At 36.1% G+C, this 12,632-nt stretch overlaps 1 protein-coding gene across 10 annotated transcripts in view; it reads left to right on the top strand.

Moving 5' to 3' along the window:
• Positions 1-12,632, top strand: part of LOC138715449 (uncharacterized protein CG3556-like) — a 125,930-nt gene that overhangs the window by 96,693 nt on the left and 16,605 nt on the right. For all 10 annotated transcript variants that reach the window (XM_069848369.1, XM_069848370.1, XM_069848366.1 and 7 more), the window contains one exon: positions 11,176-11,330. In XM_069848369.1, the coding sequence (XP_069704470.1) occupies positions 11,176-11,330 (155 nt within the window). The remainder of the gene's footprint in view (positions 1-11,175; positions 11,331-12,632) is intronic.

The following is a 12,632-nucleotide window of genomic DNA, read 5'->3' as shown; positions in this document are numbered from 1 at the left end:
TACATATTACACTAGTCAGACTTCAGATGCATACAAACAATTGTTCTTCCTCTGACACATTCGTCAAGTGAGATGTACTGCCTGATAATACTGTAGATGTAGGCCTACATATCAGCCAGAACCTCAATCAGAGGATGTGACAGAAATGCAACTATAATAATATGAAACTTAAGAAGCTTGACTAAAAAACTGAAGGAAAAACAACCTGATTAACGAAAATTTGTATGACATTGTAAACAGTAATTTTTTCAGATCTGACGCTTGATTTAATAAAGAGAGCTACAATACCCCATATTAATAATAATAATAATAATAATAATATCCCTAAATTATTATTATTATTATTATTATTATTATTATTATTATTATTATTATTATTATTATTATTATTATTATTATTATTATTATTATTGTTGAAATTACAATTTAATGCATTTTGAAGTAAGATTTAGTGGATTGATTAATAGCACTCAACGTAATAAAGTCTCTTTACTTTTTTAGGATAAATAGTAGGTCTACATTTTCTTCATTCCTGTTCGTTTTTATTGTCACTTTGTTCGTCACAATAACACTTGTATAGTATTTAATATTATGAATATCAAGAGGATTGTTAGTTTTGAAAAAAGTAATATAATTATAGAGCATATACTGTAGGTACTTTATTTCTTCAAGTGCAGTAGGCAGGCCTTCGTAAGAAACTTTATTGACGGAATGTAATCCAGTTATATTGGTTTCATAAATCGTATTGTGTCATTATTTATTATAGTAAGGATAAATAATAATTTCACAGTTTATTATATTTTTATGTATTATTAAGGGTCCAGATACTTATATTTGTGATATTTGTAGCTAGAAACTTAATAGCCTGCCAGCTTGAGCTGCCACAGTAATGGTGTCGTGCGCAATGTTGTATTTGACCTGTCCCGTATGGTCTGCGCAGCCACTGGTGTAGGGCCTTGAACTACATATGAAAACAACGAGCATAACAAAATAGGAGCAAAGAGTGTTATGATCATTGGCAAAGAGTATATTCTGTCGTTGCTGCTGCCACCTACAGGTAAATTACTTGAGAAAGGCGTCAAATCAGATAATTTCAAAATATTAGGCATACAAGTTACGAAAAGGAGGACATTTCTCGATTTTTTTAAAATCCGCCCAGACCCCGGACAAAGGTCTAAATAGGAGGATATGTCCAGACAAAAGAGGGCATCTGGTCACCTTAGAAGTACCTACTTATTAAAACCTTTTTTATTAAAAGAGTTGTATTCCAAGTAGTATGTTGAGATACAGTACAGTTGCAATTATTCAAGCCTGTCCAATTCTTTCATTCTTTCTTTTTTTTTAACTCATTTCCCGAATTAAAAAAAAACAATCACAGAGTGATGTACTAATTGAGTAACGAAAATCAACTCTGAAGATATGTATGTATATTTAATGTTTTCAGTTGAATTTCAATTTTAATTTACTTTAGTGTTTGTCAGACTATGATTAAGTACACACTAACATGAATGTTGAAATTGTATGGGGAAGAGAAGATTTTGTCTGTATGGAGCCATACGGCATATGGGTGCCTAAGTTTTGTACGTGGAGATCTGTACAGATCTTAGATCATCTCTTGCTGTTCCTAATGTATTTCGTTTGATGTTCATTTGATATTCATAAACAAAAATTGTCCACCTCTGCAGCACTGGAATCCAAAATTATATAAAATAATGTTTGAAAAACAAGAAGTGCTGCAAATACACATTCCAAGATTCATCGAGACAAGTGTGCATTTACAGTGGGACTACATGGTGTATTCTTTAAGTCAAGCTTGTTTTACAATTAAAATGTAAAGCAAAACAATTTCTTTACTTCTTTATTATTAAAAAAAAATCATTAAATAACAGTCGGAGAGATTGAGAGAGGAGAATAAAATATATTTCAAGGGAAAAAACAAGGGGTGGGGCGTATGGCCAATAGAAAAATTACCATGACAGCACTGGTTGTATCTAGGCCTACTTTCTTTCCTTGTCCAGTATTTGTAGTTTATTACTGCTCTTAGAAATTATACTTCTATCAATTCAGTCTTGCATAATTGAGTCATTTTCTAAATTCAGTTTTCGAGACCATAAAGCTCGAATGACCAATAAGGAAAATATAGACGTTGTGTAGAGGACTGATCAACCCCTCACTTTAACCCTACAGTAGTTGCTTAAGTTGCTGTCACATAGTAGTCGCTGTGGACTGGCACTGCACAAGCAAATAAAAGGGTTTAAATTTATTTACAGTCATAAAGAAGTTATGGACAAACATTTTTGTGGAAAATATATAACTATGTGGATGATAAGAGACAAGACGCTTCGTATAATATTGCTTGCACCCATGTAACCAAAACATTTTTACATGCTTCTCGAGTTTCATCTTTGTCGCCAATGCATGGGAGTTATAATATAAATATGTATATGTTGTATTAACAGACAAGGAATACTAAACAGATGAACGAAATATGTAGAAAAGTTATATGACTTAGCTATAGAAGATGAAGAAGCCGTATCAAAAGACGAAAAGGATTTTCTATTTTAAACGAAGAAGTTGAACTGCGCTTAAGAAAATGAAGAATGGGAAACCAACAGGAGTTGATGGAATCCCCATTGAATTAGTGAAATCCTTGGGTGAACACAAGAAGCAAATTCTGTCATTATGCAACGAAATATATGAGAAAGGCAAATGGCCTGAACACTTTACAGAGACATTGTTGATACCAATATCAAAGAAAAATAATGCCAAGAAATGTAAGGAGTTCAGGACTATCAGCCTAATATCGCACTCGACGAAGATTCTCTTTCAAATACTGAATCGACATTTATATTCTAAGATGGAAGAACAGTTGGAAGAAGAGCAGTTTAGCTTCAGGAAGAGAAAAGTATGAGAGATGCAATTGGACTGCTAATGGACAATCGGTGAAAGATACCTAGAGAAGAATAAAGAAGTGTATATAGTGTTTGTGGGCCTAGGAAAGGATTTTGACAGAGCGGATTGGAATAAACTGATGGGGATCCTAAAGAAAATTGGCGTGGATTGGAAAGAGAGAAGGCTGTTCAGTAATCTTTATGAAACAATGAGTGAAAGTCAGGATAGGAGAAGAAATGTCAGAAGGAAGTTAAATTGGGAGAGGAGTACGTCAAGGATGCCCTTTATCACCTACCGTGTTCAACATCTACTTGGAGGATTTAGTAAAAAATTGTTTTCAGAACATGGGAGGAGTGATAGTAGGAGGAAGAAGAATAAAGTGCATAAGATTTGCTTATGATATGGCATTGTTAGTAGAAGAGGAGATGATACTAAAGGATATGCTACTGGAGCTAAATGACAACTATGAACAGTATTGGATGAAGATAAATGCAAATAAGACGAAAAGCATGGTCACAGGAAGAAAAATACAGAAGATAAACTTGCGAATTCTAAATGAGGCAGTAGAGCAAATGGACAGCTTCAAATACTTGGGCTGTACTATAAGCAGTAACATGAGTTACTGCCAGAAAGTGAAAAAGAGGATAGCAATGGCCAGGGAAGTTTTTAATAGAAAAAGGAGCATCTTCTACGGACCTCTGAAGAAAAAACTAAGGAAGAGACTATGAAGTGCTTTGTGTGGAGTGTAGCGTTGTTTGGGGAAGAAACATGGACATTACGACGAAGTGAAGAGAAGCGAATAGTAGCATTTGAAATGTGGATATGGAGAAGAATGGAACGCGTGATGTGGACAGACAGAATAAGAAATGAAGCGTGTTGGAAAGTGTGGGTGAAGAAAGAATGATCTTGAAACTGACCAGGAAGTGGAATAGGAATTGGTTGAGTCACTGGTTGAGAAGAAACTGCCTACTGAAGGATGCACTGGAAGGAATGGTGAACAGGAGAAGAGTTCGGGGTAGAAGAAGATATCAGATGATAGACGACATTAAGATATATGGATCATATGAGGAAACAAAGAGGAAGACAGAAAATAGGAAAGACTGGAGAAAGCTGGGTTTACAGTGAAAGACCTGTCCTTGGACAGAACACTAAATGAATAAATGAATATTAGATTATATTAAATCTTTATTAGCCAATAAAATTACAAGCATACTAACTTGATTAGTGAGGACTAACTGCTGCAGATTTAACTGACATTACAGGTCACTGTGGACTCTTGTTCCTCAACTGTTAACAACTGATAAGCAAATTCGAGTTCAGAGCTTAAAATTTGTGTCAATAATGAGAAGTCTTTTGTTGAAAGCTAAGAAAATTGGGAAGAAACTGGGATGACAGGTACACAGGGAAACCATATTAATAGTTCTCAGTGGAGCAACAATCCGTACACAACCACTGGAAGGTTAAAAAAAAAACATGTTGTTGTTGTTTTCTAATGCCAGGCGTTTGACAATAAAGTCATTTGACCTCTTGCACTCCAATATTTTTCAAAGACATTATCATGGTCGGCCACTGAAGCACAGATTTTGAGGGTAAAAATGGCAAGTTGTAGCCGATTTAAGTGAACATCATATTTTAACGTTTTGGCGGCTACTTCATTCACACACAACCCCCAGAATATCTGGAGGACCACACCTGCTGTTGGTCGACGGGTCCACTGGACCTAGCTGGGAGATCTTAAAAAAAAAAAAGACATGTTGAAGACCTTAAATAGAAAGTGAGAAAAGTAAAGTTAGCAATTTGGAAGCATGATTTAAACTTCGGTCCCTTAGGTCACATTGTTGGGGACCCTCCTGTACTTATGAATTGTATTTTATTTTAATGGTTACAAGATGGATGACACACAGTTATATCATTCAGCTGGTTTCCCTGAACTGCTTGTTAAATTTGTCGCAGTTCGTAGAACCAGTTGCTAATTTTTTAAAGTGAAAATGTAAGTGAAAGGAAGAACATTAATTCAACAAGAAATTCTCCAGCTTTTAATATTGCAGTAAACATAATGACAATACAGCTGGAAGTGATCATATTATTATATTATTGCTTCCTGCCAAAATATACAGGCAATCAGAACAGGAATATGGTAATTATGCCTGCAACCTTGAAACCCATCTGCGATTACGTCAACTGTCCTCTACCCCTTCCTCTTTAATGCTAATAGTGCATATAGAACAATGAAATGTAGTGTTCAAAAACATAATTTAGCGAAATTCGGAGGAAACGACTTTGCTTATGTACGCAGATGATATGGATCTTGTATCGCCACATAAACAAGATCTTTAAAGAGCCTTGAATGCTTTGACAGAATGGGTAGACAAAAATCATTTATGCATTAATGAAAGAAAGACAGTCCAGATGGTCTTTAGAAGAGGAGGCCGACTTGCAAAAGAAGACTCAATAATGCGCTAGTATCAACCGCTTGAGATTGTCAACTCCTTCAAGTACATAGGGATCACCCTACAACCAATAACAACGTCATACTGCATTCATATACAGGATAGAACTGCAGTAGCAACAAAAGCTATGTTCGAAATAAAGACCATCACATGCCCTCATTGGACACTGCCACTGTACTTTTCTACTGGAAAATTGTCCCTATACTGATGATCAGTTACAGACTAGAATTAATTGGTATATACTAAGTCTCAAAGACCTAGTCACTATTGAGGAAGTGAAACCTTGGTATCTCGAAATGTAGGCTACACTTTTCCGGCTGATTTCCGAACTGGCCAAGGAAACTTTTCTGCTTGAAGACCTCAGGATGCGACTCTCACCATCCTCTACCATCCACTCATCAGACCATCTATATATATAATTTGAACTGGTAATGGAAATTATGGGAAAACGGCTGAACGAATTTTAATAAATGATCCCTCATTTTGAAGTTTGGAATCCAAAGTTTTTCAGAAAAATAGTTGTTTTCAGTGAAATGTCAATTTTCCTACATCATTTTCCTATTTTCCAAAATCCATCTGTCACCAGTTTTCGAGAAATAATGGCTTTTCAGAATTAAACAAAACACAAACACACTACAATAAACAATATCATATGAAGGCTACGACCTGCAGGATTGCTGACATATTTAGAGTTCAGATGGCTCAGATTCTCTGACATCATAAATTTGTCGACCTTCATTTGTGTAACTTTTTTAGAACGTTTCTGTAATATTGGTTACTGAAAACTTCAAGACTTGCTAAAAAGAATTTATAGGTCAAATTCTCTGGTGTGTAATTTTCTGAGTACATCTGTCTGTGTATTTGATATTAAAAACTACAAAACTTAAGAATGTTTGATGACATTATTACCATTAAAATGATATAGGAGAATGGAGAAAGTTACACAATGCAGAACTACATGCATTGTATTCTTCACCTAACATAATTAGGAACATTAAATCCAGACGTTTGAGATGGCAGCGCATGTAGCACGTATGGGTTAATCTAGAAATGGATATAGAGTGTTAGTTGGAAGACCTAAAGGGAAAAGACCTTGAGGTAGGCAGACGTAGATGGAAGGATAATATTAAAATGGATTTGAGAGAGGTGGGATATGATGGTAGAGACTGAATTAATCTTGCTCAGGACAGGGACCGATAGTGGGCTTATGTGAGGGCAGCAGTGAACCTGCGGGTTCCTTAAAAGCTATTTGTAAGTAAGTGATATAAGATATTTATATGTGTGTTTCTCTTCAGTATTATCTGGAGGAAGCACAAAAATTATAATGTCTAAGGAAAGACAAAATGTATTACTTACTGATAAAATAAGAGGCCTACAAAATGTTGTAGTGTCCCGATCACTTTAGCAAGATCTCGTAGCAGGATAAAATGATTCTACCCTCTACATTTCAAGGCAGTTCACGAAACATGCAGCAACTATAACAAGACGCTATGTCTATTGTTGGAAATCATGGCAAACCAGATATTTTCTTAACTCTCACCTACAATCCGCAATGACCTCAAATAGCTACTGCTTCACTCCCACATGAAAAACGGACTGATCGTCCTGACATTGTTACTTGCGTTTTCGCATTGAAACTCAGGAACTGAAGATGTATAGGTTCAATAAAAAGTATTTAGCAAAACGAAAACCATTCAGAGGGGTATGGAAGCAAATAACTACCAAAATGTTTGGTATTCTTCATTGGAAATAAATTTTAAAAGTTTTAATTTGAACTTCTAATGAACTTAGTTTGCAGTATTTGCTGCACAAGCCACTAGTCTACTAGAAAGACGCCTGAAAAGAGAAGAGAGATGGTCAAACTTCTACTGCACTGATAATATGATGAATAGAGTATGGACACAACTAAATTAAGATCTACGACATATTCTTACAAGCTTAGCAGTTCATGGTTACCACCACAAAATATACAAATCAACCTGTTATTATACACCTGATGATGACTGTGTGTGTGTTCTTTATGTGAATCACATTGCGACAGATACCACATAACAAAATTCAGAAATTGGTCTGTTTCTATAAAAGAATATAGCAAAATGGAAACATTCAACAATTTGCATGTTAGTGCGCTCTTCCTCTTATTAAAAACATAACTGAAAAAATATTTAGACTTTCTACTACAAAATACAGAGTCTTTCATAAGTAACGAGTCTACTGAAAAATCAACTGTTTTGGATAATTTTTTGAAATGATGTTCATCGTCACGAGAAAGAACCCTTCCAGTGCCGTACAGTCAATTTGAAAACGAATACCCCCTCCCCCCGCCGCCAGAGGAAGCTACTTATCCATGTGTAATGTACATTTGATGCCAACTTAAAATGACCTGGAGCATGGCCTTCTATATGCCAAGGATAATGGCACACGGCCATGCCTATACACATTGTTGTGATAGACTGGAATGATAGAATGCCACTCAGCCGCTTAACATTATTGCAGATGAGAAAAATTGCTGCTGGTTTGAACTTGGAAACAGTATCGCTCAAATTAAGCATTTACTCTGTAGACGAAGTGTTTCCAGGCAGGTGGATCAGCCAAACAATCTCAATCTGTTGGCCTCCACGATCACCTGATTTAACTGCCTTGGACTTCTTTTGCTGGGGATTCATCAAGGATCTATCTATGCGACTAAGCCAAGCACCATTCCTGAATTAATGGAACGAATTGAACACACGATACAAATGGTTACATATGACATGTTCACCGGAGTCCATGAAGAGTTGATATGTCGCTTACATTTGTGCATTCAGCGAACGGAAGATAGTTTGAAAATTGTACACCATAATTTGTAAACAATTGAAACAGGTTTTACATTTATGTGTTTTAATCAATGTTCAAAACACTAACCATTCTTTCATTTAATAGCTCTGGCAGCGAGGGGAGGGGGGTGTTTGTTTCCAAATCGACTGTACGGCATGGGGAAGGGTTTTTTCTTGTGAGGATGAAATCATTCCAAAATAATTAATTTTTCGATAGACTCGTTACTTATGAAAGACCCTGTACACTATTAAGTACATAAATAAGATACCGTCATTTCCCATAACTATAGTCCTGGAACACAACTATGGTCCATTCAAATTTTGTACTTCATAACATAGTACCTCGTTCATCTATATTTTTTTTCTATACTATAGTTTGAAGTCAAGTCACTGCAGCTATCTACAAACGGTCTGTGTTACTTCTACAATGTTCTTTGAATAGTTGTATCATGTAACATAGTTGTGTTCCAGGACCAAAGTTATGGGAAATGACGGTACTTAATTTTCCTGTTTTTACACTTGTCCTACAATTTTTAATTCCATTTTTATGAAATAAATTAGAGTAGAACTTGGTTATAACGACATCCAAGGGACCTTGAAAATTATGTTGTTATAAACGAGTGTCGTAGTAACCGAGATTCATATTATCAATCTAGTGAGGTGGAAAATGAAAAATAACAAACTTAATTAGACTTATTTTGGATTTATGTATTGACTTTTAAGCATACCATGAACAAAATAAAATACATGTACAATTATAAATACAGTGTTCTGTGTTAAAACAGTTTGTTCAGTACTCACCAAACTACTTTACTTACAAGTGAAGTAATCATTTTACTCTGTTGTCTTCTACTTGCCCAATACACACTTTCTAGGGCTAAATTACGTTCTGTGTTCATAATTTCAGTTGCAATTTCACTGCTCCCTTCCCTAGCTTCATAGAACATGGTCATAATTCTAATGACTTCTAAAGTGTCACTCACTTCTTTTAGTGGCCATACTGCTTTAAAATGCGTGCACTTAGTGAAAACTTCCTATTGAAACCGATCTAATACCGAATGAATTTGGGCAGGTTACAATGGGATGGGGAATCCGCCTGCATTCTAGAGGTCTATGACAGAAGGAGACTGTAAAGAATTTGTCAGGGTCAGATTTCAACAAAATATTTCTTAAAATACTTTGGTTCTCAGAAAATCTTATTCCAAACTGAGGTTGAAAATGACGTTATATGCGAGGTAGACGCATACGTGTTTGTCATATTAATCAAGGTAGGAAAGCATATGTCTTATGGGGAATTAGTTGGGACCACAGAATATTTGACGTTATAGGCGAGGTGTCGCACAAAACGAGGTCGCTATAACCAAGTTCTACTGTACTTTTTTCATCAAGTGTATGGTATTGGCAATACTGAATCTTATGTTTGAATCTCTTTTCTCTTATTTGCAGAGAGCAATTAGTATAGTGCTGTAGTGCAATGAAACGTCAAAACATTTGATCAAGTTTTTTTTTCAGTAGTGGTGGTTGAAATAACACTGAAAAAAGTAAACTAGATGATAGAGTGGTTGATGTTTGGGAAAGTGAAAAGTTAGAGGGTGTAAGTGCATTTTCAGATGTTTCAAACAATTTGTCAGTGTGGTCAGATATTCAAAGCTAATTGATATTGCAAATATTCTATATTTCTCTTCTCTCAACATTTGTGAGTTTTTAAATAACTCTGCACTAGTGGTGGGCAAAATGAACGCAACCCACAAGACAGGATTTAAATGGAAACTACATACTGTGGGAGGGGTTGCGCTCTACAGTGCAGTGACAGATTTACAGACAGTTGCGCCACTACACTCCTACCTACCATATGTAATTAGAATAGTCCATTCACGTGATATTTAAGCAATTTCTTCGAAATTGGGATTTATCTGTGCATGCTATTTTCAGTTGCGCAAGGAGATGAGCATCGGTTAAGCGGGATCTGTGGCTGGACTTTATAAATTTCATTTTAGAAGATAGCTGTTCGCACTGGTAGGTTGATAAATACATACCATCATTTCCCATAACTGTGGTCCTGGAACACAACTATGGTCCACGATACAACCATTCAAAGATCATTGTAGAATTAACATAGACTGTTCGTAGATAGCTGCAGTGACTTGAATTCAAACTACAGTACAGCAAGAATATAGATAAACGAGGTACTACGTTATGGAGTACAAAATTTGAATAGTTGTATCGTGGACAATAGTTATGATCCAGGACCATATTTATGGGAAATGACGGTACTCATTATTTTTGAAGCAAACTGTCTAAGCAGTGGATATGTAGTACTGGACATCTTTTAAAAAATTTTAGCTCCCAGTAGACCTTCACATTCTGCTTTCAAGAAGCCATCATTCTGCAAATCCAGTACCTCTAACTGCAATTCTGGGATAAAATTTTCAATTTAAATATGAAAAGGAGTGGCAAAAATATTGAAATCTTTCTCCATCCTTTGAAAATCACTGAATCTGTTCTTTGAACTCGTATAACAGGTGATCTATTTTAAAAATGTACATATTTAAGTTCGCGTCCTGAATATTTGTAACTAATCCTAAATGTGAGAAATGAAAGAACCGCCTTTCTTGTAAGTGTGATATCCTCTCGATTCATATGATTCTGCGAAAGACATTGTATCACTAATGAAGCTCTGAAGTACAGCAGTCCAGTATAATCCGCCACATACACGCGCAGTTTTTTCATGGAGTGGGGGAAGGGGAAGGTAGGGGGTAAGTTTGATGCTTCGCTGAGGTCTGACGTCACTGCAGCAATGCCGCAGGAATGCCCTCCATTGCTCTACACATACTTCTTCAACAGCATGTTGCTGTGCAGTTTCTCTTTATTTATAGCTGCTTATTGTTACCTTACTTAACATATTTGATATTAAAATTATGAAATTTGGGTCATTAGCGAAAAAACTGTGTGTTGGAAAATTAGAACGCCACCACTGATTACACATAAAATAGTTTCCTGTACAACTCTTTTTGCAGTTTTGAGGCAACAGAGTGGCCCAATGGACATTATGTACACACCATAGCAGGCTACAAGGAGGAGCCATCTTGTTATCATTATTGGTTGCTGTATCAGGTTCCCACACTGCCTGAACCAGCCAGTCCTACTGGAAATAATTTTGTCACGCCAGTCGGTAAGTTGAATTACTGTTAAACTGATGCTCAGATATAGCTCGCGCAAAGAATGATTGCCGAAAAGCAATGGTGGCATTGCTGTCTGTTTTGACATGTGTATGTAAGCACGCCAAGGGGGCGAGAGGTGCGAGCCGATGGAAGTACTGTCTCTTGATGAACAGATGAGGACATCGCTGTGGAAATAAGGAATGTGGCAAGAGAAAAATTCGAAGCTAATTAAATGCGCAACATATGTTTACGAATGAAATAATAATACCTTGCGATACAAGACACATATTCACATGCAATGGAACAAACTAAAGTCGTAATGTAACTATCACAACGCAAAACTGATTTTATCAATGTCATTTCTCTTTCGACTGTACTCTTGGATATCACTCAAGCTATCTTGTGACCTTTCCTGTCACCTGCTTTTCCTTACTGCATTGTTTGATTCTCATTCCTTCCATCGGTATCCCTGCTTGTGAGATCTATAGTACATATAACTATCGTGCACGTATTTAGGAATGGTAGCAGGAAGACCATATCGATTTCAGTCTGTAGGTTATGGTTTTGAACATTTGAGAGAAAACGAACCTGTTTCATTCATTATACATGCTCTGAAACCTGGCATCAATAAACTTTTGTTCTTATAACTCCATTCACATCATTTTTGGCATATTCATTCATTCATAGTGTTCTGCCCAAGGGCAGGTCTTTTACTGAAAACCCAGGATTCTCCAGTCTTCCTATTTTCTGCTTTCCTCTTTGTCTCCTCATATGATCCATATAGCTTAATGTCTTTTATCATCTGATATCTTCTTCTGCTCTGAACTCCTCCCATTCACCATTCCTTCCAGTACATCCTTCAGTAGGCAGTTTCTTCTCATCCAGTGACCCAGCCAATTTCTTTTCTTCTTTCTGATCAGTTTCAGAATCATTCTTTCTTCATTCACTCTTTCCAACACAGCTTCGTTTCTTACTCTATCCATTTCACATGCTCCATCCTTCTCCATATCCACATTTCAAATGCTTCTATTCGCTTCTCTTCACTTCGGCATAATGTCCATGTTTCTGCTCCCATATATGTTTCTGCTACACTCTGCACAAAGCACTTCACTTCCAGAGATCCACAGAAGATGCTCCTTTCTCTATTAAAAGCTTCCTTTGCCATTGTTATTCTCCGTTTAACTTTTAGCACATTTTATTTCTAAATATTTCTTCGCAATTAGGTCGTTACAACAGTTTCTCAACAGCAGTATCTTAAAGACAATATATTTTGTCTATGTTCATTCCATTATGTCCTACGGAATAATATTTTT

Source organism: Periplaneta americana, chromosome 15 (assembly GCF_040183065.1).
Source record: "Periplaneta americana isolate PAMFEO1 chromosome 15, P.americana_PAMFEO1_priV1, whole genome shotgun sequence".
NCBI lineage: Eukaryota > Metazoa > Arthropoda > Insecta > Blattodea > Blattidae > Periplaneta > Periplaneta americana.
The sequence above is the reverse complement of the archived record's forward strand: the minus strand, read 5'-3'. Positions and strand labels throughout refer to the sequence as shown.